We start from the raw sequence: 27492 nt of genomic DNA, 5'->3' as shown, positions 1-27492 counted from the left end.
TCTTGATCCCGATCCCCCTCTGCTCCATAAGCAACATTAATGGCTAGACCTAGACAGGCAGGCTCTGCCTCTCATCATCATGGCACATGACTTTCGACCGCAAGGAGGACTCTACTTTTAAAACTGAGTTGACAGTCTCAGAATGGAATGGAATGGTGGAGCTGCTACTGATGTACAACTCTAATTATAATGAGATTCAAATGGTTTCTTCAAACTCTTATTCAGCACAATAGACATGATCTGCTCCTAAAAAGAAGAACAAAGAATGAATGGACCCTCAGCGAACTGCATACCTGTGTCCTTCACTCCCTTCCCCTTACAGCTAGCAAACTTTTCTCTTCATCCTATCCCTGGTATGGATTACCTCCCAATGTAGCTGAATGAGTTGTGCTTCCAAGAACATCTGCCTTCTTTCTTTCTAGTAGTTTTGATATTTGTCCTTTGAATGTACCCCAGTAGATCTCTCAGATCAGTTTAATGGCCACATTTCAGAATTATTAATGTTTAAAAAATCAAGTCAGCATAAATGAAGATAATCATTTGAGTGAATTAATACAAGAAATTTAGCAATAAACGGAGCTGAAACCCTAATAAATTTGATGTTAAAGGCATGGTAATAACAAAACAAATGTGTTTTTATCGTCAAAATAGGAAGCTACACAAGAAAAAGACGAAGAAAAGTTAATTTCAGAATTTCAAAATGAGAGATGAAGGAAAAAATGGAATAATTTTTAACTCTTGCAGATTTTTCCCCCCAAATAGAATACGTATGACTGACTATGAGGTCAAAAAAGGCCTACCATTTGGAATCAATGCAAATAGTTTTTGTTAGGGCAAAGGATTTTTAGCAGTTTCCTTCTGATTGATTGACTTCTCAACCAACAATTTGGAGCCACTAAAATAAGACCCCCTTTTCAACACACCAAAGTGTCATTTTTGTCAAATATACCTGATGTGGGCCTCTGCTGCGTGCCATTAACGTACAGACACGTGGTGGGTGTGGTATTATTATGCAGTCGAGAAGAATGTTTGTGGAGGAGAGTTGCAGCATTTAAGTACAGGTGTGTTAGAAGGGTTGGTCCACTATTAGGCGGGTTACTTATTTTCAGGGCATTTACGAGAGTTTAGATCTCTCAAACTTTATGTTGTTTCATGTGGATGATAACATGAAGTGGTGTGGTACTGAGTTGTTTTTAGACCTTTTTGATCTCTTAATTTCTAACAAAGAGGTCGTACAATGAGAATTGCTTCTCCCTTATCGTCCTTTTTATGTTGTAGTGTGATGCGTGGATATCTATAACAGCACCTGTGCCATGATGTTTGTTGTACATCTTATTGCATAGCCATTTCGTCTGAGCAGGCCAGTAAAAAGAGTTCCAAAATGGACAACTAATGCCAACGTAAATTCTCTATTCATAATTGGCACATACGAATACGGGTACATATAATATGGATCTTGTTAAGGGACAAGAAACTTGTAAACATTTGAGAAGAAAGGGAAAAAACGAATTAATCATCTAAACAATAAATGGACCACCTCATCGGAGGATTAAGGCCAATACAAATAATTACCGTAGTACCAAATGGGAGGTGGAATATGCTGCACGGCGCCCACATACACGTTTACAAGCCAGCTGATACCAAGCCATGCAGCGTAATGATACCAATCAATATGTTCTGATCGTTGATAACAGGCAAGAACTGAACAGGGGATGGAGGAGATTCCATCTTCTGCATTGCTTCAACTGCCATCGCATCTGGACCTATTGTCCTGGGGTTCCTGAATTGTCAACAAAAGTTATAAACGGATGTCAGCCTATGTTGCATGGAAACGGAAATGGGAAACGTTTCTGAAAGGAAACGACAACGTGAAAACGGACATTCTTTTAAAAAAATAGGCATAAATAGGATTTGAAACGGGAATAGGAAACGTTTCGAAAACGTTTCCGAAACGGGAAAACGACTCCTATGAGGTGTTTCCGTGCAATATAAGTGTCAGCAGTATGACATAAAGAGCCCTGCTTACCCTATCTGCATTCGTTGGTGCTCCTATTTTGTTTTTTATTTTTTCTCTTCTTAAGTATGAGCCACAACCATGTAGCATAACAACAATCTCAAGCTTTAATCCAAGTTGGTCGACGACCATGTAATATCTCAATACAAATATTAGGTTTTTAAACTAATCTCAGTTACCCAACTAAAGGTCAAAGTCCAGCCCAGCTTATCTAGAACAACAACTGGTACCAACAATTAGTTGTAAAAGTTGCTTCATCCAGTCAAATATACAGTCCTTTTATGTTTTTGAACCTATACCCGTCCTTGAGACCTTGAGTGAGAGAATTACCTGTTGCACATCTCTCCCACTGTGAGTTTAAAGATCCCCTGCCCACTAGCTTTCAATGTGCGCCGCAGATCACCATCAGTAAATGTACCTATCAGGTGGTACTGATCATCAATTACAAGAAGACACCCACATCCTTTACTGGTCAGTTCTACTAGCTGATCCATTATCAAATCTCCTTCCTTGCAGGCGGGAAGTTCCTCTTGCTTTTTCATCACATCCTTCACCTGCAACACTCAGAATTCAGTCCAAGCAACCCAAATAGCTGGAATGAAACTACACGCAGTTTTTCTTTCAAATACTTTAACAGTGTCCTCTTCTGTTCAATCAAAGTGTTGTGAGTGCTAAAAACATAAAAAGAAGTTTCAATCACTTTTAAGTACCATTTCTTTAAATGACAAACAAAAGTCCTGGCAAAAATTGTTGGCCCATTTATTTAACATGAAAATGGCGTTCAAGTTTCTCATTGGCCTTAAAGAAACAAAAAGGAATTGAAATTGGAGAAATTTGATTGTATAGGCAAGATGTAAAAATATAGTGCCAAACCAGGATTTTGGGATATAGCACAAGAAGATCACTCCTCAGAACCTTCTGCCTGTAAAAGCCACTGAGACAAACTAAAACAATTAATCTTTTGAAAGAAATTAATCTCTTGGGATTTGCCAAGTTTCTTGGGATTAATCTGAGAAACAATTAATCTCTTGGGATTTGTCAAGTTTCTCACTGGACAAATCAACATCCCATAAAGGCCCATAAGCCAAAAACGATCTCATAAAGGAAAAAATATATGGATGACAGAGGATTGGATGGGGCAAGGATTTAGTACTTCATCAACTAATGGATAAAAGAGAGTGCAATTAAAGTTGCAAAATATAAGTTCTGCAAACAAAGCAAAATACACTTGTGTAAACCAGAAATTTTGGGGAATGAAGAAAGTATTAGAAGCACGTTTTCAATTTTAACGATCTGAATTTCCTTGTGAACTCTGATAACCATTTAGACCCTAATCCTGAATGTAGTCATGTCTGTCGGTAAGTTCTGTAAATCAGGCAACATAAACTTCTGTTTACCAGAAATTTTGGGGGAGAAGGAAAGTATCAGATGCACATTTCACATTTTAACGATCTGGTTTCAACGTGAATTCAGACCATCGCTTAGACCCTAATCCTGAAGCATCATATTCATAGAAACAAAATTTTTGAGGTCGAAGACCTTTTCTTCTTATTTTTTTATGTAATACCTAAGGGAATATGAAGGAAGAAGTTAATGAATTATTGAGGATTAGATCTACTTTATATCCAACCAGATCCACATCTGCATTCACACCAAAACCAGTAACTATGTGCAAATAACTCGCAAAATTCGGCATCTTTTTCACCTTAAAGATCAAGCTCTTCCCGATCCGTCCGGCAGGGTGGTTGGCAGCGTACTCTTCCTTGGTCAGATTCCTGGCTCCCATCAGCGCAATGGCCACCGTGTCCCCGAACACCATCTGAATGGCAGTGGAGGTGACTGGCGCCAGATCGAAGGGGCAGAGCTCCCTCTCGAGAGGCAAATAGACATTGGAATCGCAGAGATCCATCAAGGAATTGGAGAGAGAGGAGGTGACGGAGATGAGGTAGGCGCCTTTGGCCTTGGCACAGGGGACGAGGCGAAGGAGCTCGTCGGTGTTGCCGCTCTTGCTGAAGAGGACGAGGATGTCGGCGGGCGAAAGGATGCCGATGTCGCCGTGGAGGGCGTCGACAGGGGAAAGGAATGAGGAGCGAATGCCGAGGGAGACGAGCGTCTGGGAGATCTTCTGGGCGACGAAGCCGGACTTGCCGACGCCGGAGAAGAAGATGGTGCCCTTGGCGTTGAGGAGGGTCTGGGTGAAGGCTAGGGTTTGAGAGAGGTCGAGGTTCTGGAAGAAGAAGTTGAGGTACTTCTGCTGGGACTGGAAGAGCCTGAGCAGCTCGTTCCGGTCAATTTTGGGGTCTTTTTCGCAGAGGTCCGGCGACGGAGAAGGAAGAGACCCCATTGCTGAAGATGGATCGACTGTCGGTTGGTTTGTTTCTTCGCAATTTCTTCGCGTTAAACGGTTGATTCTGTTAATCTACGCGGGTATTTGAGAACAAGGCACTGTTTGGATGCTGCACTTCCCCAATTTTACACGGGAATGAAAACGAAAAGCGAAAATGGTATGAATTGAAAATGGATAAATAATTTTTTTAAAAAATAAAAAATATAATTTTTTTATAAATATAAAAAATTATAAAAATAGTTATATAATCTAAAAATAAACATAAATTACATAATTTATTCAAACAATCATAAATATAAATATGACTTATTAATTAAAAATAAATAATAAATTTAAAAAAAAAATTCAATCCTTAGTCTAGTTAAAGATAGAATTTTTTTTATTTTTAACTATAAAATATTTTTAAAATTATAAAATAACTCAAAATTAATAATTATATATATAGAGAGAAAATTGAGCGTGAGATTAAAATTCAAACTGTTCAAAATCTTTTATATTCATAGTTTCACTCTACCATCTCCTTCTAATTCTAATGGTTGCTAATTTTTTTGTTACTCAATTCTCGGTCTATAAGTAGAGGGCAATGTTATGTTGCCTATTACTGAATAACATAACATTTGCTCGATAGTGAGGGGGCGCGGGCCATGCACATGGGGCCCGCGCTTGCATATGAACCCTATGTGCACGGGTCCCACATGCATGGGACTCGTGTCTTCTCATTACCAGTCAAATGCTATGTTACTTGACAATGAACAACATAATAAAGCTCCATAAGTAGATTTTGAAGACTAGAATAGTAAACTTAGCAATCAACAACACCTTCATCATATTCTCTAATCTCTTTTACTTTTAATTTTTTTTTTCTCTCTCTCTTTAATTCTCACTCAAAAGTAAAAATCTCACACCTCACTCAAATTTATTGCCGCCGCAGGACAGGAAATGAAAAGGAATGACTCTCTGGCTGCTAGAAATGGTAGTTCGACAGCTGGCAGTTTGCGTCAACAAGGGCAACGACATAGCAGCACAATCTCTCTTTATCTCTCCATCGCGCCCATCTCTCTCACGTGGTGGGTGGCCTCCTTTTGGGGGCCGACGATTGGTCGATCACAAACAACATTCTTTCTGGGTAACAGGGCGACAAGACCGACTTCTAAAAATTTTTTAGAACCCCATTTTTTTGGACCCTAAGTCGACCGTGATTAAATATTGAAACAAGCTCGTCTAAAATTCTATGCTTATAATCAAACGTGACCTAATATCTAATTAATTAACAAACCTCTCTATTAGTCTGAACTCTATAGTAAAATGAATAAAGCATGATTAAACAATTATCATTGTTGACCATACATATGGAACCCATCATATATGGATTAATTATTACACTAATAATCATTTAATTTTACATTCTATTACTGTTTTGTCATTAAATTTTGAAATATTCAAAACTATTATTACTTAGTTACTAAATTTTAAAATATTACCTACTAGTCATTAATATTTTAAAATTGTTTATCACCCATCACTCGATAGTCACTGAACTTTTAGTTCATGAGGGATGAATGAGAAATATTTTTGAAATATTAGTGACTAACAGGTAATATTTTAAAGTTTAACGACTAAACAGTAACAGATTTAAAATATCAGTGATTAATGGATAATATTTTAAAGTTTAGTGATTAAATAATAATATAATATAAAATTAAGTGATTATTGAGATAATTAATCCACCATATATATATAATTAATTAACTTTCTATTAATTAAAAAATTCAAGTACGAGAGAGAGAGAGGGGCAAGATGCGACGGGTCCGATTTGGGCGTTGGAGCGGGAGGGGGAGGAGGCGACGAATCGTAAGAGATATATTTCATCATCATCTGCAAGAGTTGCAGATGGCCTGAATTGCGCGGCAAAAGAAGAACGGAGCTTTTCCTTCACGTCAAAAATCGCTCAATTCTTTTCAATTTTCGCGTCTCGGCCTCAGGTATGTGTAATGAATTCTACTCTATTCTATTCTATCTTGATTTTAGGTTTGAGATGAATGCATTTGAGATACAAATAATTAAGGACTGCGTATACCTGTATTTGTGAAATGAACAGAGGTTCGTCTTTTCTGCCTTTTTGTTCTTTGATAAATTCGGTCGGTCCGATTTGTTGGATTTTTTTTTTTTTTTTCCAATTTCAGATTCGAGCTCTGCGTTGCCCCAACGGACTTGGGTGGAGTTCGGATCTGGCTGGCGCAATGTGTGATATACATTCTTGGCGTAGGTTTTGCATATATTTTAAATTTGTGGTGACGGTTAATTCATTTTCAAGGGGTTTTGCTTTTGATCTGTTGTGCCAATTGAGACCCATTGATAAGCTTTCTCTGTACTGATTGGGAATCTGAAACTGACTCCGTTGTACAACGACGGTTAAAATCCTTTTTGGTTTCTGGTGGTTGGAATTGGAATGGAATCTCCAATGGTTCAGCTCTATAGCTTGGATTAAGGGAACAGTAATGGGAGAAACTAAACTTTGTTCAAGTAATTATACCACCAAGGAACAGAATCAAATGGAAGACTGGTCAAAGTATGCCCACAGTCCTGCTCATTTGGCAGTTGGACGCCGCGATCATGCTTCCCTAAAAAATATTATCTCAGGTCTCCCTCCCCTGGCAAAGGCAGGTGAAGTTAACACCGAGGACGAATCTATTGCAGCTGAGCTCCAAGCAGATGCTGTATCAGCTGTTATTGACCGGCGAGATGTTCCTGGCCGTGAGACTCCTCTTCATCTTGCCGTGAGGCTTAGGGATCCAGTTTCGGCTGAGATTTTAATGTGTGCTGGTGCCAACTTTAGCCTCCAGAATGAGAACGGTTGGAATGCTCTTCAAGAAGCCATTTGCACCAGGCAGGAAAATATTGCTATGATCATCACTCGGCATTATCCATCTCTTGCGCGCGCAAAATGGTGCCGTAGGCTTCCGCGTATTTTGGCTTCAGCAGCTCGAATTCGTGATTTTTACATGGAGATAACCTTCCATTTTGAGAGCTCGGTGATACCATTTGTTGGGCGCATTGCCCCATCAGACACATATCGAATTTGGAAGCGTGGTTCTAGTCTCCGTGCTGACATGACGCTTGCCGGCTTTGATGGGTTCCGCATTCAACGGTCTGATCAGACACTTCTCTTCCTTGGAGAGGAATATTCATCTGTTGATGGAAAGATATCTTTGCCTCCTGGCTCTTTGATTGTGCTTGTCCATAAAAGGAAAGAGATAATTAATGCTATGGAGGGAGCTGGTGCTCAACCGACTGAAGCTGAAGTTGCCCATGAAGTGGCCATGCTGTCTAGAACGAATATGTATAGGCCCGGTATTGACGTTTCTCAGGCTGAGCTGGTTCCTCAACTGAATTGGAGGCGGCAGGAGAGGAATGAGATGGTTGGAAATTGGAAGGCCAAAATATATGATATGCTTCATGTGATGGTAAGTGTGAAATCAAGGAGGGTCCCCGGTGCTATGACTGATGAGGAGCTATTTTCTGCCGATAATGATGAAAGGATTGCAAACGGTGTTGATTTTGATGATGCATTGACACCTGAAGAAAGAAGCCAATTAGTTTCTGCACTTCATGAGGGAAATTTAGATGTTCGTTGTGAGGATGGGGAACATAGGGATCAGGATTGCCAACAAAATGGTCATGGAAGTGCTTTTGAAAGTTCTGAATCCAATGGCATCAACAAAGAGAAGGCAAATTGGTTTGGTTGGAACAAGAAAAGCTCAAAGAACGGGGGTGACAATCCTGAGGATTCAAAGATCTCAAAGAAGTCTTCACAGTTGACCCCAGAAGTTAGCAGCCAGAGGCCTAATGATAGTCAGGTATCATCTTCTGACTTTCATCAGGATGATAGGGCTGAAGCTAAAAAGAGCAAAGATAAAAGCAAACAGAAGAAAAAGAAGAAAGGGACTGCAACTGCAAGTGAGTCTAAGATTGAGAGTGAGTATAAAAAGGGCTTAAGGCCTGTTTTCTGGTTGACACCAGATTTCCCTCTGAAGACAGAAGAGCTTGTGCCTTTGCTAGACATCTTAGCCAACAAAGTGAAAGCTGTAAGGAGATTGAGGGAGCTTTTAACTACAAAGCTTCCTCAGGGCACATTTCCTGTTAAGGTAACTCTCTCTCTCCCTCCCTCTCTCTCGTATCTGGAGCTGTGGGTACTAGTCCTGTTTTCTTTGTGCAATTCTTAAGTAATTCTTTTTAATTGGAGATGATAGATTTTATCCATCATTTATACAAGGGTTACCCCTTTCTACTTGTTTATGAGATCTTATTACTTATAATAAAGAAATAAATTGAGTCATGTCATCTAATAAGGTATTCGAGTAGGAAAACATGTTAGTTGTAAGGTATTCTTTGTATCTGTTGTAATTACAGATTTGTGCATATGAATGTAAATTCAACCTGCTAATTATTGCATTTTCTTATTTCATCCACTTTTCTTCCTTTCTACTTATCATTCTTTTTGGCCTTACATATCTAGATTCCATCTAGTTAACTTCATCGTGATTGATCTTTTTTGCTCTTAAGATTCTATTTCTTAGACTTACGCACCTTTCCAATCAAATGTTCTTTTGCCCTGCTTGGATTTATTTGGCCTGTTTGTGGCAGTAAGCCCGGCCAGAAGTTGCCAGGCAGGTGCTGTGAATAATCTATACTCTCTCTCCAAGATCAATGTTTTAGAAGATTGGTAATAATCTTTACACATATCTGTTGGCAACCAAGCAGTTTTATGTAACTTTATTTTACTCAGTCACGTTGTAGTGGTGGAGTTTTGGTAAAGCCAAAAATTTAAGAAGTATATTGAAGATATTGCTTGCAGGATGAGAATAACAATTGTAAATTAATTCAAGTATGATACAGCTTTCTTTATATCCAAAAAAAAGGGGCGGGGGGTTATAACGCTATCCTGGAGGCACTAAAAGATTGATGGGTATTTTGACTAAAAGAGGAATGGACATGGACACACTGGCACTTATGGAAACACCAGATGCAAACTGTTTTTGATACAAATATAAACATATGAATCTACAGAAGTGTTCAATTTATTCCTGGTTGAAGCTCATAAGATCGCATTGATTCTTTTAGGTAGACTACAGAAGAAAACGAATTATTTTTCTATCCTTGTAGGTATCTAGTATTAAGAGGCAAGTTTGAGGATGGTGTCGTTGAATTTTAAGACACCAAGATGACTGAAAGTGGTGCAGGGTAGCCTCAGGATGTGCAGTTACTTCGTCTGTAGGACTTAAAATTTATCATGCCATTTCAGAAAATCACATTAGCATCTGATGATTAAAACATTACTGGTTTCCTGGACTGCAGCTTGCTATCCCTATTGTCCCAACTATTAGGGTCGTCATTACTTTTACAAAGTTTGAGGAGTTTCAGGCAACGGAAGAATTCTCTACCCCACCCTCTAGCCCCGTTCACTTGGAAGATGCAAGGTGCAAGGAATCGGAGGGATCCGCATCATGGGTTTCATGGATGAAAGGAAGCCGTGGTGGACAATCAAGCGACAACGAGAGCCAGGGGGGACTTAGGGATGAGATTGACCCTTTCCACATACCGTCTGATTATGCATGGATTGATGCCCATGAGAGGAAGCGTCGGATGGAGGCCAAGGCCAAAGCCAAGGCCAAGGCTAAGGCCAAGGCCAAGAAGCATAGGAAACAAGCAGCGGCTAGAAGTGGGGGTTGAAGAAGGGGCATATGAGTAGTGAGGATGTGGAGTAGTGACATTGGGTGGGTACACTACACACTTAAACTTCATTTGTACTTCAGGGGCCGACTGGCTTGGCGGTATAATGGCACTGCTGCAATGGTTGGTCGGTTTAGGGTAAAACTTGTGTGACACCTAGAAGAAGGCTATCATTCATTCATTCATTGTGTTTCCATCTTTCATATTTCAATGTTTGTTGCTTTGTTGGCGAGAAGAGAATGTCCTCTTTTCTATTACTTGTTTTGTCATAGATTTTCTTCTATTTATTTATTTCTTGTTTCCAACTTGAAACTGTGTCTCTCTATTTTTTTTTTTTTTGGTAATATTTTACGATTATCTAATTTAATGCACCTGATTGGATTATTCAAGAACCTGTTAATTTTTGTTAGAATTCAGTTTCTATTAACAAAAACTAATGAATGTATATATGTGATATACATTAATATAAATTAAAAAATCACTTGATTTTGAAGTTTATATTAATTTTAGTATCAAGTGATTTGTGTGTTTATATTAGGGTATATCACATCAATTTTTGCCAATAGAATTTGATGAAAAATTGAAAAAAGGGATTGAATTATAATAAAAATTAAAATTTTGTAATTATAGTGATGAAAATTAAAGTGAAATAACTAATTTATTATAAACAAAAATATTATTTGAACACTCTACATTATATTATGTGTCATATCAATATAAATGTATAAGAGATAAAATATAAAATGTCATTACAAATGATAAACTTAAATATTCAAATAATATTTGTATATTATAAAATAAAATTAAAAAAATAACAAGTGTAAGGTACCAGAATAATCGAAATCCTTTTGTGGATCATCCAGAATATGCCAATTATCTCATATACGGAAACAATTTCTTCCAAGACGTTAGGATCCTTATGCGCAACAGAGGGAAGATCACAATGGCGTTGGTTGGATTCTACTCTGGCAGCAACAATTTAAGTCATCCAACGAGGCTGGTGAAAGTTTAGGCTTGGTCCTTATAGCGCGTACATGTAATTTAACATTGTGTTTCCGGTATTTGTTATGGATTGGGAAGGTCTACGATTTGGTTGATGCACATATTATACGCCCAAACTGATATATCACCATCTGTTGGAAGCCTATTGTGATGTCGGGTGGGGATGGTTTTGGAAGACCATGGCAGCGGACAGTGGTCAAGTCCACAGTCCACTGCTGGGTCCTTGAGAAGAACCCTAGTGCTCATGCTCCTTGGGAGACTCTGCTGGCACTCGGATGTGGGTGTATCTGGGAACGTTTGAGCTTTTCATCTCTGGTTTCACCTTAAATAAGAGAATGAACTGTTACCGTAGTCAAGTGGAATCTAGAATGCGTGTGTGTTTGCAACATAGGGTGTTTGAAAATTGATAGTTCCCATGATTTTAACAAGTCATAGAATGCTTTGCCTAAACATACTGGATCCAAGATTCAGAGCTCCCCATGATTCTACTTCCAGTGTCCCATAACACTTATTTTCCAGCCAACAACAGTTAACATACATATCTTTTAGAAATGAGGATTTTGATAAAAGATCGACCCATCTACAATAAGCCTCTGTCTGTAACCGGAGTTGTTTATCATCATTCTTTCAACATATATGAATTGAGTATTAGTCAAACCAAACTCCAACTCTCAAACTCTCTTCATAAACTTCTCACCTAAAACCTTCAAATTTGGTTAATGCCATGGTACAAACAATATTGTTGAAACAGAACTCACCCAAGTGCCTTCTCCATCATTTTACTCAAATTTCGTCTTCCTCAAAGGGATCTCGTTCTGGGTAGTCACCGACCTGGAAAACATTAAAGTTGGGCATTCAACAAGAATGACGAAGGAGAAGAAGAAAGAAATACCTATTCTAGTAGACACGAGTTTTCTCGTTCAGATCTGTCAGCGTTCAACTTGTACTATAATTGTAATGTTTCCATGTTCTTTCGCCAGAAGGCTCATCATTGAGAGTATGATTGCCAGTGCCAAACCAAATCTGATGTCAATCGGTCTCTAGCAGAGGTAACCAGCAAAAAGAAGAAATAACACTAACGACAGATTTCAGTACATGATCACTCTTTGCCAGAAGCTTTATTATATACATATATAGGATGATTCCGAGTGCCTGACCAAATCTATTGTCAATTATCAAAACCAAATATTCTTAAGTTTATAATCCTTGGTTCTGCATGTGCACTCGCAATTCTTGATCAAAACTAACAATTTTAGACTTCAAATATATTTCAGATCTTTCACTGCATTTGGAGCAGGAATTCTTCTGAAAATATCTCTTTGCTTCATGTCAACATGTTGCCTTCTTACAATAAAACTCAAAATGCAAACACTCATGGAAAGTCATCTCTATGGTTGACTTAGATTTATCAAATTTCCCAACATTGATTCCGAAGGAAGGAAAAGTGTCCCACTCGTTTGCATCATCAAATGGCTGCCTTGGCTTGCACTTATTTTGTTTGATACAAAGGCAGATGCCAATTACTTGAATGCTCCATATAGAATAAGGCAACTACAACTTCTTATACTAAAGTACCATTATCGTCACAATCCTTAACCCACTAGGCACGGTCATCTCCATGAATCCTAGCTCTCCCGTCATCTCCATGACAATACCTTCTTGAAGTTACTAGAAAGGAAAAAAAGATGTTGCAAGCATACCTTTACTTTGTCTGGTCTGACCACTGCACCATGAAGTGGTGGGCAATCAAAGTACCTTGTTCCTTTAACCCTGAAATTGGTGGAGATGAAAAATTGAGAACCATGACATATGAAGAGAAAAATAATAAATTTTACCACATCTAATACTTAATAAAAAACAATGCAGCAATCTCAAGCGAGAGAGGGGGGGTGGGGGGGATCCTAGATTATGGACTACTGACCTTAATGCACCTCTGGTTGAAATGACAATGAATGAGAGACCATCACTAGGTGATGCATGAGACAGATCATCCACTTTTTAGCATGATATAAAATTTACCAGTCAAAATTCTGAGACAACCAGAGAGTTTGAAACCAATAAAATAAAATGAAGGGTAAATTGCAGTTTGTGATCCCTGAGGATCAGTAATCAGGTAGTAGAACCCCATAATCTGAAAAAGCAAACTCCCACAACCATCACCATCCTCACCATAGTTTATTTTACCCCCACTATGTAAATTTTTTAATTTTCTATTAATGTGAAAAACAAGACGTGTCCTTCACTTGGACACGTGTCCGTCGATTATAAACAAACGAACAAATTGAGAGTTTAAAGGAAAGCAATATTGGGATATAATGCTAAAATAAAAGAATTGTGAATCCATACCCATAAAACCCTCCTTTTCTGGACTTTTTAAATTTAAAGGTTCTGTAAAACCCAGCACTTCCAAATTATAATTTATTGGCAAAGAATCTTCTTAAAATAGTCATGACTTTTTGTTTTCATTTTAATTTATGACATTCAAATATGTTGCCATTACAAGAAACTTGGGAAAAGAACTGTCATGAACAACCTAATACATTTTCACCAGTGACTAAACCCATTACCAACAGTTTCTGCCACTCCGTGTTGTGATTTATAATTCTTTGTAATATGCCTGTGGAAAAAGCATTTTGTAAAATAAGGATAAGCCTGTATACAAAAAGACCCTCCTTTCACCGCACACTAACTATGTCTGCACTTTGGTGCCACAACTGGACTTTTAACAAATTAATCACTACATTGTACAAGTGAGTGCCAATAAAGTACACAAGTGAACCAACTTCTTGTGAAACATTCAGATCAATTAGATTTGAACAGCATAAGAAGAATGGACACTAGTTACAACACCATATGGCCAAAATATTACCAACTAACTAAAATTGTTCATAAATAATCTTTTAGCATCCAGGAAAAACAAGTTTAACTTTCACCTACATGCCGTCATGTTTCCCTAATGGTTCATCATATTGGATTCCTATCCAGAAACCAGGTCCAAGAGTCTCGGCTCTGCCAACAAATTTGACAACACCCCTTTTCTCTCCTGGTTCAACTTGACATCTATCTCCTACCTTTAGAGGAGAAAACAAGATGAGTAAGAACAAGATAATGACAAAAGATAAGGATGTGCACTCTTTCATGTGGTAATATAAAAAACAAAATAAAGGGAGTAACTGATATTCTGAAACTTATAAATTTTGAAAATAAGAACAAAAGGTTAGAATTTTTTGTAAACAAATTCATTCCTAGTGCAAAATACGGAGGATAATATCATTGAATACCAGATATGCCTACTAATAACAACTCAAAATTTCTCCAGGTATTAAAATTTGAGTCATAAAGAAGGGCATGAAAGAAAATGATTGACCACCCATATTATCGGGTAAATCTCAACAACAACTGGTTATTATATAGTTGTTGTCAGATTGAGAACAATGGCATATTTACAGCAGAATACTTAACACACATAAAAAGATGCAGCAAACAGAGAATCTTAAGCCTCAACAGCTTCTTTTCTCCCATCATGTACAGTCATGATAAAACAGTTACCACTTGTGTCTATTAAGACAAACATATAACGAACAAATATGGTCGTAGCACCCCAAAAGTAATGCAGAATCAGTGATCTAATGTGAGCATTACATTCAAGCTAGCTAAGAAGAAAACCATGCAGTCAAGGTAGAATTAATAACTATCAATTGTAGAAAATGGAACCCTAACAGCAGTAGTACAATGTTCCTTTTCTTTTTGCAATGTAATTCAATGTTCCTTTTAATACTACCATTGCTGATTGAGTCCATGGACCTCACAATCATCACTCCCTAGAGTACGGTCTAAATCTATACTTATGTAATTTAGGCAAGTAAACACTCCTTTCTTACTTTCTTCTCATCTCTCACCTTTCCTTTTTCTTTTATTGTGGTTTAACTGAATAGTGATGGTAATGGGAGGGTTTTGGGTATGGATCAACCTTTATACCTTAGCCATACATAGAAACAGGTCCCCTTCCCCATTCCAAATTAATAGCTTGAACCCTAACATCCTAAACCTACAAGGGATCAGGCACAATCCCATTCCAAGCAGCATAAATTAATTGGATTTTCAGTTCAGGATGCACAGAACACCAAAAAAGAGAAGATATATGTATTAAAGGACAAACTATATAACAATATTAACATATCCAGCCTTTATCCCACTATGTGGAGTCGACTACATGAATTCTAGACTTCCATTTATTTATATCATTTGTCATATCTTCATTTAGGTCCAAACACTTCATATCAAACTTTAATGTCTCTCCCAAAGTTTTTTTGGATCTGCCTCTACCTTTTTTTTTGACTAATTGTTCTATTTCATCAACTCTTTTCACAGGAACATCTCTTGGTCTTCTTCTCATATGACCAAACCATCTTAGTCTATACTCTCTCATCTTCTCCTCGATTGGTACTACTCCTACCTTATTACAAATAATCTCATTTCTAATTTTATCTTTTCTTGTATGGTCGCACATTCATCTTAGCATCCTCATCTCCGTTACGCTCGTCTTTTGCTCGTGCTGGTATTTGACTGCCCAACATTCTGAGTCATATAACAAAATTGGTCTTATAGCTGTCCTATAGAATTTTCCTTTCAGTTTTAATGGGATTTTACTATCACATAACACCCCCAATGCATTTCTCCATTTTAGCCAAGCTGCCTTAATTCTATGCGCGACATCCTCGTAAATTTTTCCATCTTTTTAAATCACTGATCCCAAATATCGAAAATAGTCTTTTCTTTATATGATTTGGTTCAATTTTATTATAACATCCTCTACTCTTGCATTTTTACTAAATTTACATTTTATATATTCTATTTTCCTTCTACTTTAAATCCCTTAAATTCTAAATTGTTTCTCCACAATTCAAGTTTAGTGTTCACTCCCTCTTTTGTTTCATCCACCAACACTATGTCATCTGCAAATAGCATACACCATGACACCTCTGTCTAAATGTGTTTAGTGAGTTCATCCATTACTAAAACAAATAAGTATGAACTTAGTGCAGAACCTCGATGTAGTCCCATTGTAATTTTAAACGGTTTAGTATCCCCTTCGCATGTTCTCACTCTTATCTCCGCACCGTGATATATGTCCTTAAGAGATTGTATACAGGCTATTCAAACTCCTTTCTTCACTAAAACCCTCCATAATACTTCTCTAGGAACCCTCTCATACGCCTTTTCTAGATCTATAAACACTATATGCATGTCCTTCTGATGATCCCGATACCTTTCCATTAGGCGCCTTAGTAGATATATAACTTCCATTGTTGACTTATCAGGCATGAAACTAAACTGATTTTCCGTGACATCTGTTTCTTTTCTGAGCCTCTGCTCTATTACTCTCTCTTAGGGTTTCATGGTATGACTCATTAACTTAATTCCTCTGTAATTTTTACAATTTTGAACATCTCATTTGTTTTTGTATATAGGAACCAAAGTACTCTTCCTCCACTCATCTGGCATCTTTTTTGATTTAAGGATCGCGTTACACTGCCCGCGTGTAGTGTCAAGTGAGCTAGGGCCGCTGCATCGGTGCCCGGATGTAGTGACAAATGAGCAAAGGTTCCCGTATTTGCTTGGACGGATGTCGGTAAAGAAGTTCGTCCAACATCAAAATCAAAATCAAAACCAAAAACAAAATCAAAATCAAAACCAAAACCGAAAACAAAATCAAAATCAAATTCAAAGCCAAAATCATAGATTAAGGATTGGGTTATGGAACATAAACAAGCAAAGCTATGGAAGTGGTAGATGTGATGATTAGGAGAAAGATTAATATTATGTGCCTTCAAGAGACAAGATGGGTAGGGAAAAAAGCAAAAACTTTGTCAGAAAATGGATATAAAATATGGTACATAGGAAATGATCGAGCAAAAAATGGAGTGGGGATCATTATGGATAAAAGCTTAGTAGATGAGGTAGTGGATGTAAAGAGAATAAGATTATTATGGTGAAGGTTATTCTAGGAAGAATGACTATGAATATCTTTAGTACATATGCACCACAGGCGGGGTTAGGTGAGGAGATAAAAGCAAAATTTTGGGAGGACCTAGAAGGACTCATACAAATGATACCAAGAGGAGAGAAAGTGATTATAGGAGGTGACTTAAATGGTCACGTGGGTAGAGACGGAAACGGCTATAGAGAGGTACATGGAGGGTATGGATTCGGGAAAATTAATAATGAGGGTAAGTCTATTCTAGATTTTGCAATGGCATATGGGCTCATTATAACCAATACTAGGTTCAAAAAACGGGACGAACACTTAATCATATATAAAAATGTCACATCAAGCACCCAAATAGATTACTTCCTCATGAGACAAGAGGACCGGGTATGTTGTAGGGATTGTAAGGTGATACCAGGAGAGTGTTTGACTACTCAACATAGACTTCTAGTACTTGACGTCCAAGTAAGAAATTGGAAGAGAAAGAATCACATAAAACAAAATTCAAGAATCAGGTGGTGGGATTTAAAAGGGGAGAAACAACTAATCTTCAAAGAAAAATTAAGGGGTAGAAGAGAATGGAATGGAGAATGACAGACAAACCAAATGTGGACAGAAATAGCTAATGCCCTGAGAAACACAGCAAAGGTAGTGCTTGGAGAGACAAATGGTAGAGCCCCTAACTTTAAGGAGTCTTGGTGGTGGAATGAAGAAGTGCAATTGAAAATTAAAAATAAGAAAAATTGCTATAAGGCTGTATATCAGTGCAACAATGAAGAAAATCAAAAAAATTATAAAGAATCAAAAAAGGCAGCAAAAAAAGCTGTTAGTGAAGCAAGGTCAAAAGCATACGAGAATCTATATAAACGACTTGATACAAAAGATGGAGAAAGGGATATATATAAATTAACTAAAGCAAGAAAAAGAAAAACAAGAGATTTAAATCAAGTGAAATGCATAAAAGATGAAAATCAAAATGTATTAGTGAATAAGGGAGCGATTAAGGAGAGATGGAATGAGTATTTCACAAAATTATTCAATGATGATGACGACACAAGAGTTAGGTTGGGACATCTTAATAACTTTGAAGGGAACGTGAGCTATACATTTTATCGACGCATAAGTCCAAATAAAATAAGGCAAGCATTAAAAAAGATGAAAAATCATAAGTCGGTGGGACCGGATAATATACCAATAGAAGCATGAAAATGCATGGGAGAAGAGGGTATCTCCTGGCTAACGAAATTATTTAACGCGATTCTTAAATCAAAAAAGATGCCAGATGAGTGGAGGAAGAATACTTTGGTCCCTATATAACAAAGGAGATGTTCAAAACTGTGAAAATTACAGAGAAATTAAGTTAATGAGCCATACCATGAAACTCTGGGAGAGAGTAATAGAGCAGAGGCTCAGAAAAGAAACAAATGTCTCAGAAAATCAATTTGGTTTCATGCTCGGTAGGTCAACAATGGAAGCTATATACCTACTGAGGCGCCTAATGGAAAGGTATCGGGATCATCAGAATGACCTACATATGGTGTTTATAGATCTAGAAAAGGCCTATGATAGGGTCCCTAGAAAAGTATTATGGAGGGTTTTAGAGAAGAAAGGAGTCCGAATAGCCTATATACAAGCCCTTAAGGACATGTATCATGGTGCAGAGACAAGGGTCAGAACATGCAGAGGGAATACTGAACCGTTTAAAATTATAATAGGATTGCATCAAGGTTCTGCACTAAGTCCATACTTATTTGCTTTAGTAATGGATGAACTCACTAAAGATATTCAGACAGATGTGCCATGGTGTATGCTATTTGCAGACGACATAGTGTTGGTGGATGAAACAAAAGAAGGAGTGAACACTAAGCTTGAGTTATGGAGAAACAATTTAGAATCTAAGGGATTTAAATTAAGCAGAAAGAAAACAGAATATATGGAATGTAAATTTAGTAAGAATGCAAGAGTGGAGAATGTTATAATAAAATTGGAAGACCAAATCTTACAAAGAAAAGACCATTTTCGATATTTGGGATCAGTGATTCGAAAAGATGGAGAAATTCACGAGGATGTCACACATAGGATTAAGGCAGGTTGGCTAAAATGGAGAAATGCATCGAAGGTGTTATGTGATGATAAAATTCCATTAAAACTAAAAGGAAAATTCTATAGGACAGCTATAAGACCAGTTTTGTTGTACGGCTCAGAATGTTGGGCAATCAAATACCAACATGAGCAAAAGACGAGTGTAGCGGAGATGAGGATGTTAAGATGGATGTGCGGCCATACAAGAAATGATAAAATTAGAAATGAAGTTATTCGTAATAAGATAGGAGTAATGCCAATAGAGGAGAAGATGAGAAAGACTAGACTAAGATGGTTTGATCATGTGAGAAGGAGACCAAGAGACGCTCCTGTGAGGAGAGTTGATGAAATGGAATAATTAATCAAAAAAAGAGGTAGAGGCAGACTTAAGAAGACTTTGAGGGAGACATTAAAGTTTGATATGAAGTGTATGGATCTCAATGAAGATATGACAAAAGATAGAAATACATGGAAGTCTAGAATTCATGTAGCCGACCCCACATAGTGGGATAAAGGCTGGATATGTTGTTGTTGTTAAATAATTTCGTTAGCCAGGAGATGCCCTCTTCTTCCATGCATTTCCATGCTTCTATTAGTATATTGTTCGGTCCTACCGCCTTATAATTTTTCATCTTTTTTAATGCTTGTCTTATTTCTTTTAAACTTATGCGTCGATAAAATATATAGCTTATGTTTCTTTTAGAGTTACTAAGATGTCCCAACCTAACTCTTGTGTCCCCACCATCATTGAATAATTTTGTGAAATACTCATTCCATCTCTCCTTAATTGCTCCTTCATTCACTAATACATTTTGGTTTTCATCTTTTATGCATTTCACTTGGTTTAGATCTCTTGTTTTTCTTTCTTTTGCTTTAGCTAATTTATATATATCTCTTTCTCCATCTTTTGTATCAAGTCGTTTATATAGATTCTCATATGCTTTTGACCTTGCTTCACTAATAGCTTTTTTTGCTTCCTTTTTAGCTTCTTTATAATTTTTTAGGTTTTCTTCATTGCTGTACTAATATACAGCCTTATAGCAAGTTTTCTTCTTTCTAATTTTCAATTGTACCTCTTCATTCCACCACTAAGACTCCTTAAGATTTGGGGCTTTACCATTTATCTCTCCAAGGATTACCTTTGTCGTGCTTTTCAGGGCAGTAGCCATTTCCCTCTACATTTGGTTTGTCTGCCCTTCTCCATTCCATTCCTTTCTACCCCTTAATTTTTCTTTGAAGATTAATTGTTTCTCCCCTTTTAAATCCCACCACCTATTTATTGGATTTTGTTTTATGTGATTTTTTCTCTTCCAATTTCTTACTTGGATGTCAAGTACCAAAAGTCTATGTTGAGTAGTCAAACACGCCCCCGGTATCACCTTACAATCCCTACAACATAACCGATCCTCTTGTCTCATGAGGAAGTAATCTATTTGGGTGCTTGATGTAACATTTTTATATGTGATTAAGTGTTCGTTCCATTTTTTGAACCTAGTATTGGTTATGATGAGCCCATATGTCATAACAAAATCTAGAATAGACTTACCTTCATTATTAATTTTCTTGAATCCATACCCTCCACGTACCTCTCTATAGCCGTTTCCGTCTCTACTCACGTGACCATTTAAGTCACCTCCTATAATCACTTTCTCTCCTCTTAGTATCATTTGTATGAGTCCCTCTAGGTCCTCCCAGAATTTTGTTTTTATCTCCTCACCTAACCCTGTTTGTGGTGCATATGTACTAAAGATATTCATAGTTATTCTTCTTAGACCAATCTTCACCATAATAATCATATCCCCTATTCACTTTACATCCACTACCTCATCTACTAAGCTTTTATCCATAATAATCCCCACTCCATTTTTTGTTCAATCATTTCCTATGTACCATATTTTATATCCAGTTTCTAATAAAGTTTTTGCTTTTTTCCCTACCCATCTCGTCTTTTGAAGGCACATAATATTAATCTTTCTCCTAATCATCACATCTACCAGTTCCATAACTTTGCCTTTTAATGTTCCTATGTTTCAATCCTTAATCTATGATTTTGATTTTGGCTTTGACTTTGAATTTGATTTTATTTTTTATTTTGGTTTTGATTTTAGACTAGCTTCTTTACCCGTATCTGTTCAAGCAAATGCGAGGACCCTTGCTCATTTGTCACTACATTCGGGCACCGATGCAGCGACCCTAGCTCACTTGACACTACACGCGGGCAGTGTAGTGCGTTGCTATGAAGGGTTACGCCCCAACGATTTTTCATAATTTGTCTAGAGTTCATGTTTTGGATCCGACTAAGTTTTACGTTAGTTGTCGGCTACCTAACACAACCCTTCTCTTTTATTCGGGCTTGGGATCGGTAATGGATAACATCCCCAGAAAGGATTGTATTTACACAACACGATAGAGGTATTTCAAGGCATTTCCTTTCACAAAATAACTGGGTGGGTTCAAAGTTGGTGGCATAAATCTATCAGTCACAAACAGATTTATGTTATTGACTTCTCTTAATTTCATATGCACCACTTAACTTGATTATGTAGATTTTGAACCAAAACTATTATAGACAGGATGAGGTGTCACAAGACTATTTTTTAGGTCAAACTACAGATGAACAGAGCCATCTCCCAATTCGTTGGGATGAATTAATTCATCACATGTTTTCCATGCCCTATTCGCCACCATGCACATTAAAATTTGATTATATAATATATTAAGAAATATAAACATGAGCACAAGCACATAACATGGATATGACAAAAAATGAACCACCACCATGGCAAAGAAAATTTAAAGCATGACACATCTTTTCATAAGTTGTGCCATCTAGTTTTCCTAGTTTCCCATCCTAGCCACATCGCAATGTTATTCGTTGATATTCAAACCCATGTTGCTTATTGGTGCTTACTAGTAATATCCCTACAGGAAATTGACTCCTGGCATTAGAAAAGCAAAAAAGGACCACCATATAGTTGATACATCCAAGGGTCCATCCACTTATTTCTTCACATACAAATGCTAAAGACAATTTATTGAATCTGACTTTTTTAGACATTAAGAAATGAAAAAAGAAAAAGAGAAAATGACAGCAAACTTGGTGTTGATTCTTGTGCATTTTAGATAATTGCTAAACATAAATACTAGTACCATGTTATTTTCTCAGCAACACGAGTAAACCAAAATATCTTGGGGGATTGTTTCGGTAAATGCCTGAACCTGTATTAATCTCTCTGACTTGAGGCACTCTCATGTTTTTCCTCTATAATACTATGCTCACAAGTAGTAAAGAATATTTTGTTCTTTTCTTATTGGTTATTATTTATTCTCTACATAACGTCACAACAATATAACTTCAACAGTTTGCCAATCTTGGAACAGAAAAGGCAAAGATGAGGAAAATAAACCATTAAGATCAACTAACCTTGATGTTTGCACATAGTTCCTCCATGTAATTGTTTGATATCTGAAGAAAGGATAAATATTAGAAAGTAAATATAGAGAGAAACCAAATGCAAAAAGACATGAATAGATAAAAATAACTTAATCAACATGGCAAGGCAGGAGAAATAAACCAAAAAGCACCCCACACAAATTTTCATGCAAGTGGAAATTACCTAGAGAAATAGATCAAAACGAGATACCATTTTGTATTTATCAATAAAATAAAAAATAAAGAAAATAAGAACCAACAAGAAAAACAATAAGAGATACCAGTTTGTACCAATTTGTTTAGGCAAGCAAGAGAGACTTAAAAACAAAATAAGAACAGAAGACGAAGATATCAAGGGAATCTGAACAGCACAAATCATCTTATGTTATGTTAATGCTAATACAACATCTGAAGCTTACTTTGGTTTCACGAGCAGGAGGAGTTTGATGGGCCAGCTTTTCTTTGAACCTCCTAAAAGTAGCTGAGACACAACAACTTACCCATGAGTTATTGACACATTTTCCTGTGCTAATCTAAACATTTTAAGTACAATAAGATTGAAAATTTAATTGCATTTGATGTCAATTTCCCAAGTGGGATTGTCATGAGACCAAGTGAATTTCCAAATGCAATTTTCTTGTTATTGAACATTTCTGGTCAGAATCACTTGATTATCTAAATGAAATAAGGAGATGTACATAAGTTTTAGCCTTTGAACACAAAAATTTCTAGTTCATCAAGGCTTACCATCACGTTTATCATAGTCTTCTTCCGATATTTTGTATTTCTCCACCAGCGAAGTGTCTTCCAACCAGCCACCAGATGTTACTGACGAAGGATCAAGATCAATAACATGCAATCGAAACCTATGATAACACAGGAGAAGTAAGCCAATAAATATAAAGGAACAACCCTTTTGGACAATATCAAAACAAGGAATCAAGGATACAACTTCCAGAAAGAAGAGGACAACAATATAACCCAAACAAAGACATACTAATGTATATAATAATTGATTTTTCAACAGTCTAAAATTTTATGGCAGTGCACGTCAGGGAGCAATACGTTAAAAATGAAAGACAAAACATCTTTCATCCAAGGCTTTTGATATCTCCAAAACTTTGGGTTTGAACATTAAGACCAAGTGGTAGGGAAATAGACTGTATAATTCTATTCTTTGCCTGTATTGGAATGCATCAAATGGATGGTTGAAGAATTGCAGATTCATACAAAATGCTAAACTTTCTTTTTACTCAGTTTTTAGAAAAGGTGGAGACTACCCATTCTCTCCTACTTTCAAGAGTCTCAATATGTACATCAATAGAAACATCTTATGAGTACCATCAACTAGTTGATAATATAAAACTTCTTTACAATAATGGACATCTGGCATCAGATACACGTTTAGAAATTTTGAAGAAGTGGGGGTTTCCAACTATGAGTAAGAACATGGCTTATCTATAGAGGCGTCTCTGACACTTATCTAGAACTGAGCAAATCTGCTGCACTAGTCACTAGACAAAGAAAGAGAAGAGATGTAAAGTTCAACTGTTAAAGATTGTCTAGAGTTAGTGATAGGTTAAATAAGCAGTTTTGTATGCGGTTTTCATTAGTTGATAGGCGGGTGGCTTTCTTGTAATAATTAGTTATTAATGGAGGGCAAAACCTGTAATTTCATAATCAGCCCTAGGAAATATCACCCTATTCTCTAAAAATAGAGGGGGGGGGGGCTGAGGGATAGATGACCACATGTTCTCTTCTGATTTCACGAGAGCCTTGAGAGTGAGAAAGTTGTGAGTTATAGTCTTGTACACTTTTGGTAAGGCTTGTATCGTGAGAGAGAGAGAAGAGGGAAGTCTTGTACTGTTTCATCAATAAATAAGGCTGCGCTTGGTGGTGGTTTCAAGGCTGGATGTAGTGCCAATTCAATTGGCATGAACCAGGATAAAATTCTGTCTTCTCATGTGGTTTGAATGTGTCTTTCTTATTCTGTTCTTGTTTAAATTCTGTTCTTTATTATTTGTTTGTGTTGTGGTGTGTTGGCCGGTGAGTTGAGAGTGTTTGAGAGTGTGTTGGGCGGTATTTGATTGGTTTCTTGAGAGGATTAAAGGCTGCCAGTGTTCCCAATTTATAACATCAACCATAAACTCTTAAATTCCTGGAAGATGAAGGGGGCCAAAAAAAAGAGAACGATTCAACTCACCCATCTTGTGGGGAATAAAATCCAAGAGGTCTTGAGTTGTCGCTCAGATCTGAAATTTTAGTTCTGCTGTCATCATATAGCTCAACGCACATTGAATTAACAGAAGTACCAGTTTTCTTCCAGAGCTTCTCTTTTACAGCTTCAATGGTCATCTACCAGCACAGTACCAGACATGGGTCAAGGTACACAGAGATAAAACAGATAAGCTTGCTCATATCTCATGCATAACTTACTAGTTTAAAATGGACACATTCAAAACGGTAAATGAGATAGATTTTGTATATGAGATTTAAATAAATAGATTAATAATATATAAACTGAAAGAAAAGAAAAATCCATGTAGCAAAGAAAGTAAATGCTAACTAGCAAGCTACTAAAAAGGCACTGAATGAAGAGTGCATTTGTCAACATTCATATGGAATCTCAAGGGAAGAAATGTTTTATGTCTGATCGTTACCTGAAGAGAAAAGCGAACATCAGCAGAGAAACTCTTGAGGTTAGAATGCGTTACACGTAAAAGAACCGACCCATCCCCTTCAACCTGTAGGCGAGACCCCATGCCTTTGGTACCCTTTCTGTAGCCACTGGGTATATATCTTTATCTGTCGTCAAATACTTGGGCTCTCAGCTCATGTATGCGGTTATGGATAAGCACATGTACGATGCAAGATGATTATAATCAGGATCTAAAAGCAAATCGGTTGATAACAGTTGAAAAATTACATCTTCAGCAGAGTATAGGATAGTAGAGATTCGGAAATGTTTGGCAGAGCCCATAAGACGAATGCACTCACCATCACAATGCAAAAATCTAAGATCACCAACATTTGAGATGTTATGTTGAATTGATGGAATAGATAAAAGAAGATTTTAAGAAAAATCCATGCTTCTGACATAAACTGATACTTACCCAAAGAAATAGGAAACAAATCATTGTCAGTGAAACACATTATCAAACAGTTAAAGGGCAAAACGAACAAGAATGGAAGTTGAAGTGGAAATACCCAGCAACAAATGGGTCATACACTTCAAAACGACGAAACCACACAGATGTAACGAAACTGTAAATAGCCAGAAAAAGAACTGACCCAACAAAAATCAAGCAAGAGAATTTATTCTTTTTTCTGCCAGTACCAGGGTCCGTCGGGATGCGACGATCTCTTGGTTTCTCCTTGGATGAGTATCAGTACCACTGCATCAGTTACTGCGTATTTTCATTCTCCGAGTCGGAGCAGCGAAGGAAGGGGCGGATTCCGGCGGATTGTTTTATCGTATTCGGTTGGCCGGGCTTTATCCAAGTTTCTTAACCAATGGGTCGCTGTTGTAATATCTGTAATATTCGGGGTGCCTACTTTAATTTAGTGAAACATTAACTAATCATTTATATTGTATCTTTCATTTTAACGAAGACAAGTAAAAAAAAAAAAAATTATTTTATGTGTTTTCCATTATTTCAAAAAAAAGTTATCAATGGAAATTATTAATTTTTTAAAATAAATTATATTCAACACCCCTAAAAATCAAATTATAACACCCCTCGTTATTTAAAAATTACAACACTGTTATTTAAAATAAGTTAAATTAATTATTTTACCTCTACTTTTAAAATAAATTACATTCAATATAGTTAAAAATAAAATTATAACACCCCTCGTTTTAAAAAAATTACAACGCTGTTATTTAAAATAAATTTAATTAATTATTTTATCTTTATTTTTTTAAACACTTTTAACATAAAACTACAACAAAAAAGAGAGAGAGAATGATCTCACCATAATTATAATGATAATCGTTAAAATATATAAGGGACAAGTAAATAAATATATAAATTTCATATAATCCAATTCTGAGACATTTCTCTTTCTCTTTTTTAATTTTAATTAAAAAATTTAACTCATTTTTACTTAATATAAAGGTCAATTTAAATAAAATAAATTCAAAGTTCATAAATAATTACCTATTATTCAAAATTTATTAATATAAATTCAATTTTAGTATCAACTTTTACAATTTCATCTTTAGATTTACCAAACAACCTATTTGTAATAATCCACTTTGTTAGGCTTAGTAAAAAAAGTATAAGATCACAAATGAACTGAATCATTTGTGAATAACTTGATGTTCCACATGATAAAAATTTGTTCATGAATAAAATTTAATTCTAATTTTAAAACTTAATTTATAAATAAATCAAAATTAAATTCAATAAAACTTAATTTATTAAAACTTGCAAATATGTTTAATTTAAAACTTATGAATATTAATAGATTCGATTAGAGGTTCATAACATACTTGATTAAAAATTTATAAATAATTCGTAAAAAAGAGATGGGGACAATATTGACAAAGAGGAGATGAGGAAATGGAAGCCACTACTGCTACTGCCATTGCTATTAAGAGAGAAAAGAAAGATAGGGAGGAAATGAATTAACAACAATTATTTAATAGCAAATGCAAAGTGACACAACTTTTTAATAAGAGGTGATCCCCGTAGCAAATATTGTTATCCATTTTTAAGCCCCAAAACAAAAGAAATTATTGAAAAAAAATAGCCTGGTGCAAAACTGAACCTTAATCCCCTCACGTAAGCTTGCATACAACAACATTTAGCAGCCAAATAATTAAACAAAAACATACAATTTTGTACACAAGAAGTAATATTTTTATATAAAATAAAATACCTCCAAAATAA

General features: G+C 36.4%; 3 protein-coding genes across 8 annotated transcripts; 1 reads left to right on the top strand and 2 right to left on the bottom strand.

Annotated features, from left to right (window-relative positions):
- Nucleotides 1–1382: 1382 nt before the first annotated feature.
- LOC127793127 (probable arabinose 5-phosphate isomerase) lies at nucleotides 1383–4483 on the bottom strand. The gene is made up of 3 exons (XM_052323912.1): nucleotides 3720–4483; nucleotides 2345–2568; nucleotides 1383–1780 (listed from the first exon to the last, which is right to left on the bottom strand). Exons 1-3 carry the CDS (start codon nucleotides 4356–4358, stop codon nucleotides 1624–1626), a joined length of 1020 nt encoding a protein of 339 aa, XP_052179872.1. The 5' UTR covers nucleotides 4359–4483; the 3' UTR covers nucleotides 1383–1623.
- A 1646-nt stretch (nucleotides 4484–6129) lies between these two features.
- On the top strand, nucleotides 6130–10396 carry LOC127793037 (uncharacterized). Of its 2 annotated transcripts, none has more exons than XM_052323806.1 (3): nucleotides 6130–6343; nucleotides 6676–8506; nucleotides 9717–10396. In XM_052323806.1, exons 2-3 carry the CDS (start codon nucleotides 6860–6862, stop codon nucleotides 10089–10091), a joined length of 2022 nt encoding a protein of 673 aa, XP_052179766.1. In that variant the 5' UTR covers nucleotides 6130–6343; nucleotides 6676–6859; the 3' UTR covers nucleotides 10092–10396. The 2 variants fall into 2 exon arrangements, with proteins under 2 accessions (XP_052179766.1, XP_052179757.1); XM_052323797.1 differs by having other exon boundaries at nucleotides 6545–8506.
- Nucleotides 10397–11634: 1238 nt separating this feature from the next.
- LOC127793142 (tubulin-folding cofactor B-like) lies at nucleotides 11635–26101 on the bottom strand. 5 transcript variants are annotated; one of them, XM_052323938.1, is made up of 10 exons: nucleotides 25889–26101; nucleotides 25524–25611; nucleotides 25258–25402; nucleotides 24801–24952; nucleotides 23345–23463; nucleotides 23017–23078; nucleotides 22589–22630; nucleotides 14031–14164; nucleotides 12794–12863; nucleotides 11635–11924 (listed from the first exon to the last, which is right to left on the bottom strand). In XM_052323938.1, the coding sequence occupies exons 3-10, from the start codon at nucleotides 25357–25359 to the stop codon at nucleotides 11877–11879; spliced, it is 729 nt and encodes a 242-aa protein (XP_052179898.1). In that variant the 5' UTR covers nucleotides 25360–25402; nucleotides 25524–25611; nucleotides 25889–26101; the 3' UTR covers nucleotides 11635–11876. The 5 variants fall into 5 exon arrangements, with proteins under 5 accessions (XP_052179898.1, XP_052179904.1, XP_052179910.1 ...); XM_052323944.1 differs by having other exon boundaries at nucleotides 25935–26101; XM_052323950.1 differs by lacking the exon at nucleotides 25524–25611 and having other exon boundaries at nucleotides 25258–25435; nucleotides 25935–26101.
- Nucleotides 26102–27492: the final 1391 nt, after the last annotated feature.

The sequence above is a fragment of the Diospyros lotus genome, chromosome 1 (genome assembly GCF_014633365.1).
Source record: "Diospyros lotus cultivar Yz01 chromosome 1, ASM1463336v1, whole genome shotgun sequence".
NCBI classification, from domain to species: Eukaryota; Viridiplantae; Streptophyta; class Magnoliopsida; order Ericales; family Ebenaceae; genus Diospyros; species Diospyros lotus.
This window is presented reverse-complemented; position numbering and strand designations above follow the sequence as displayed.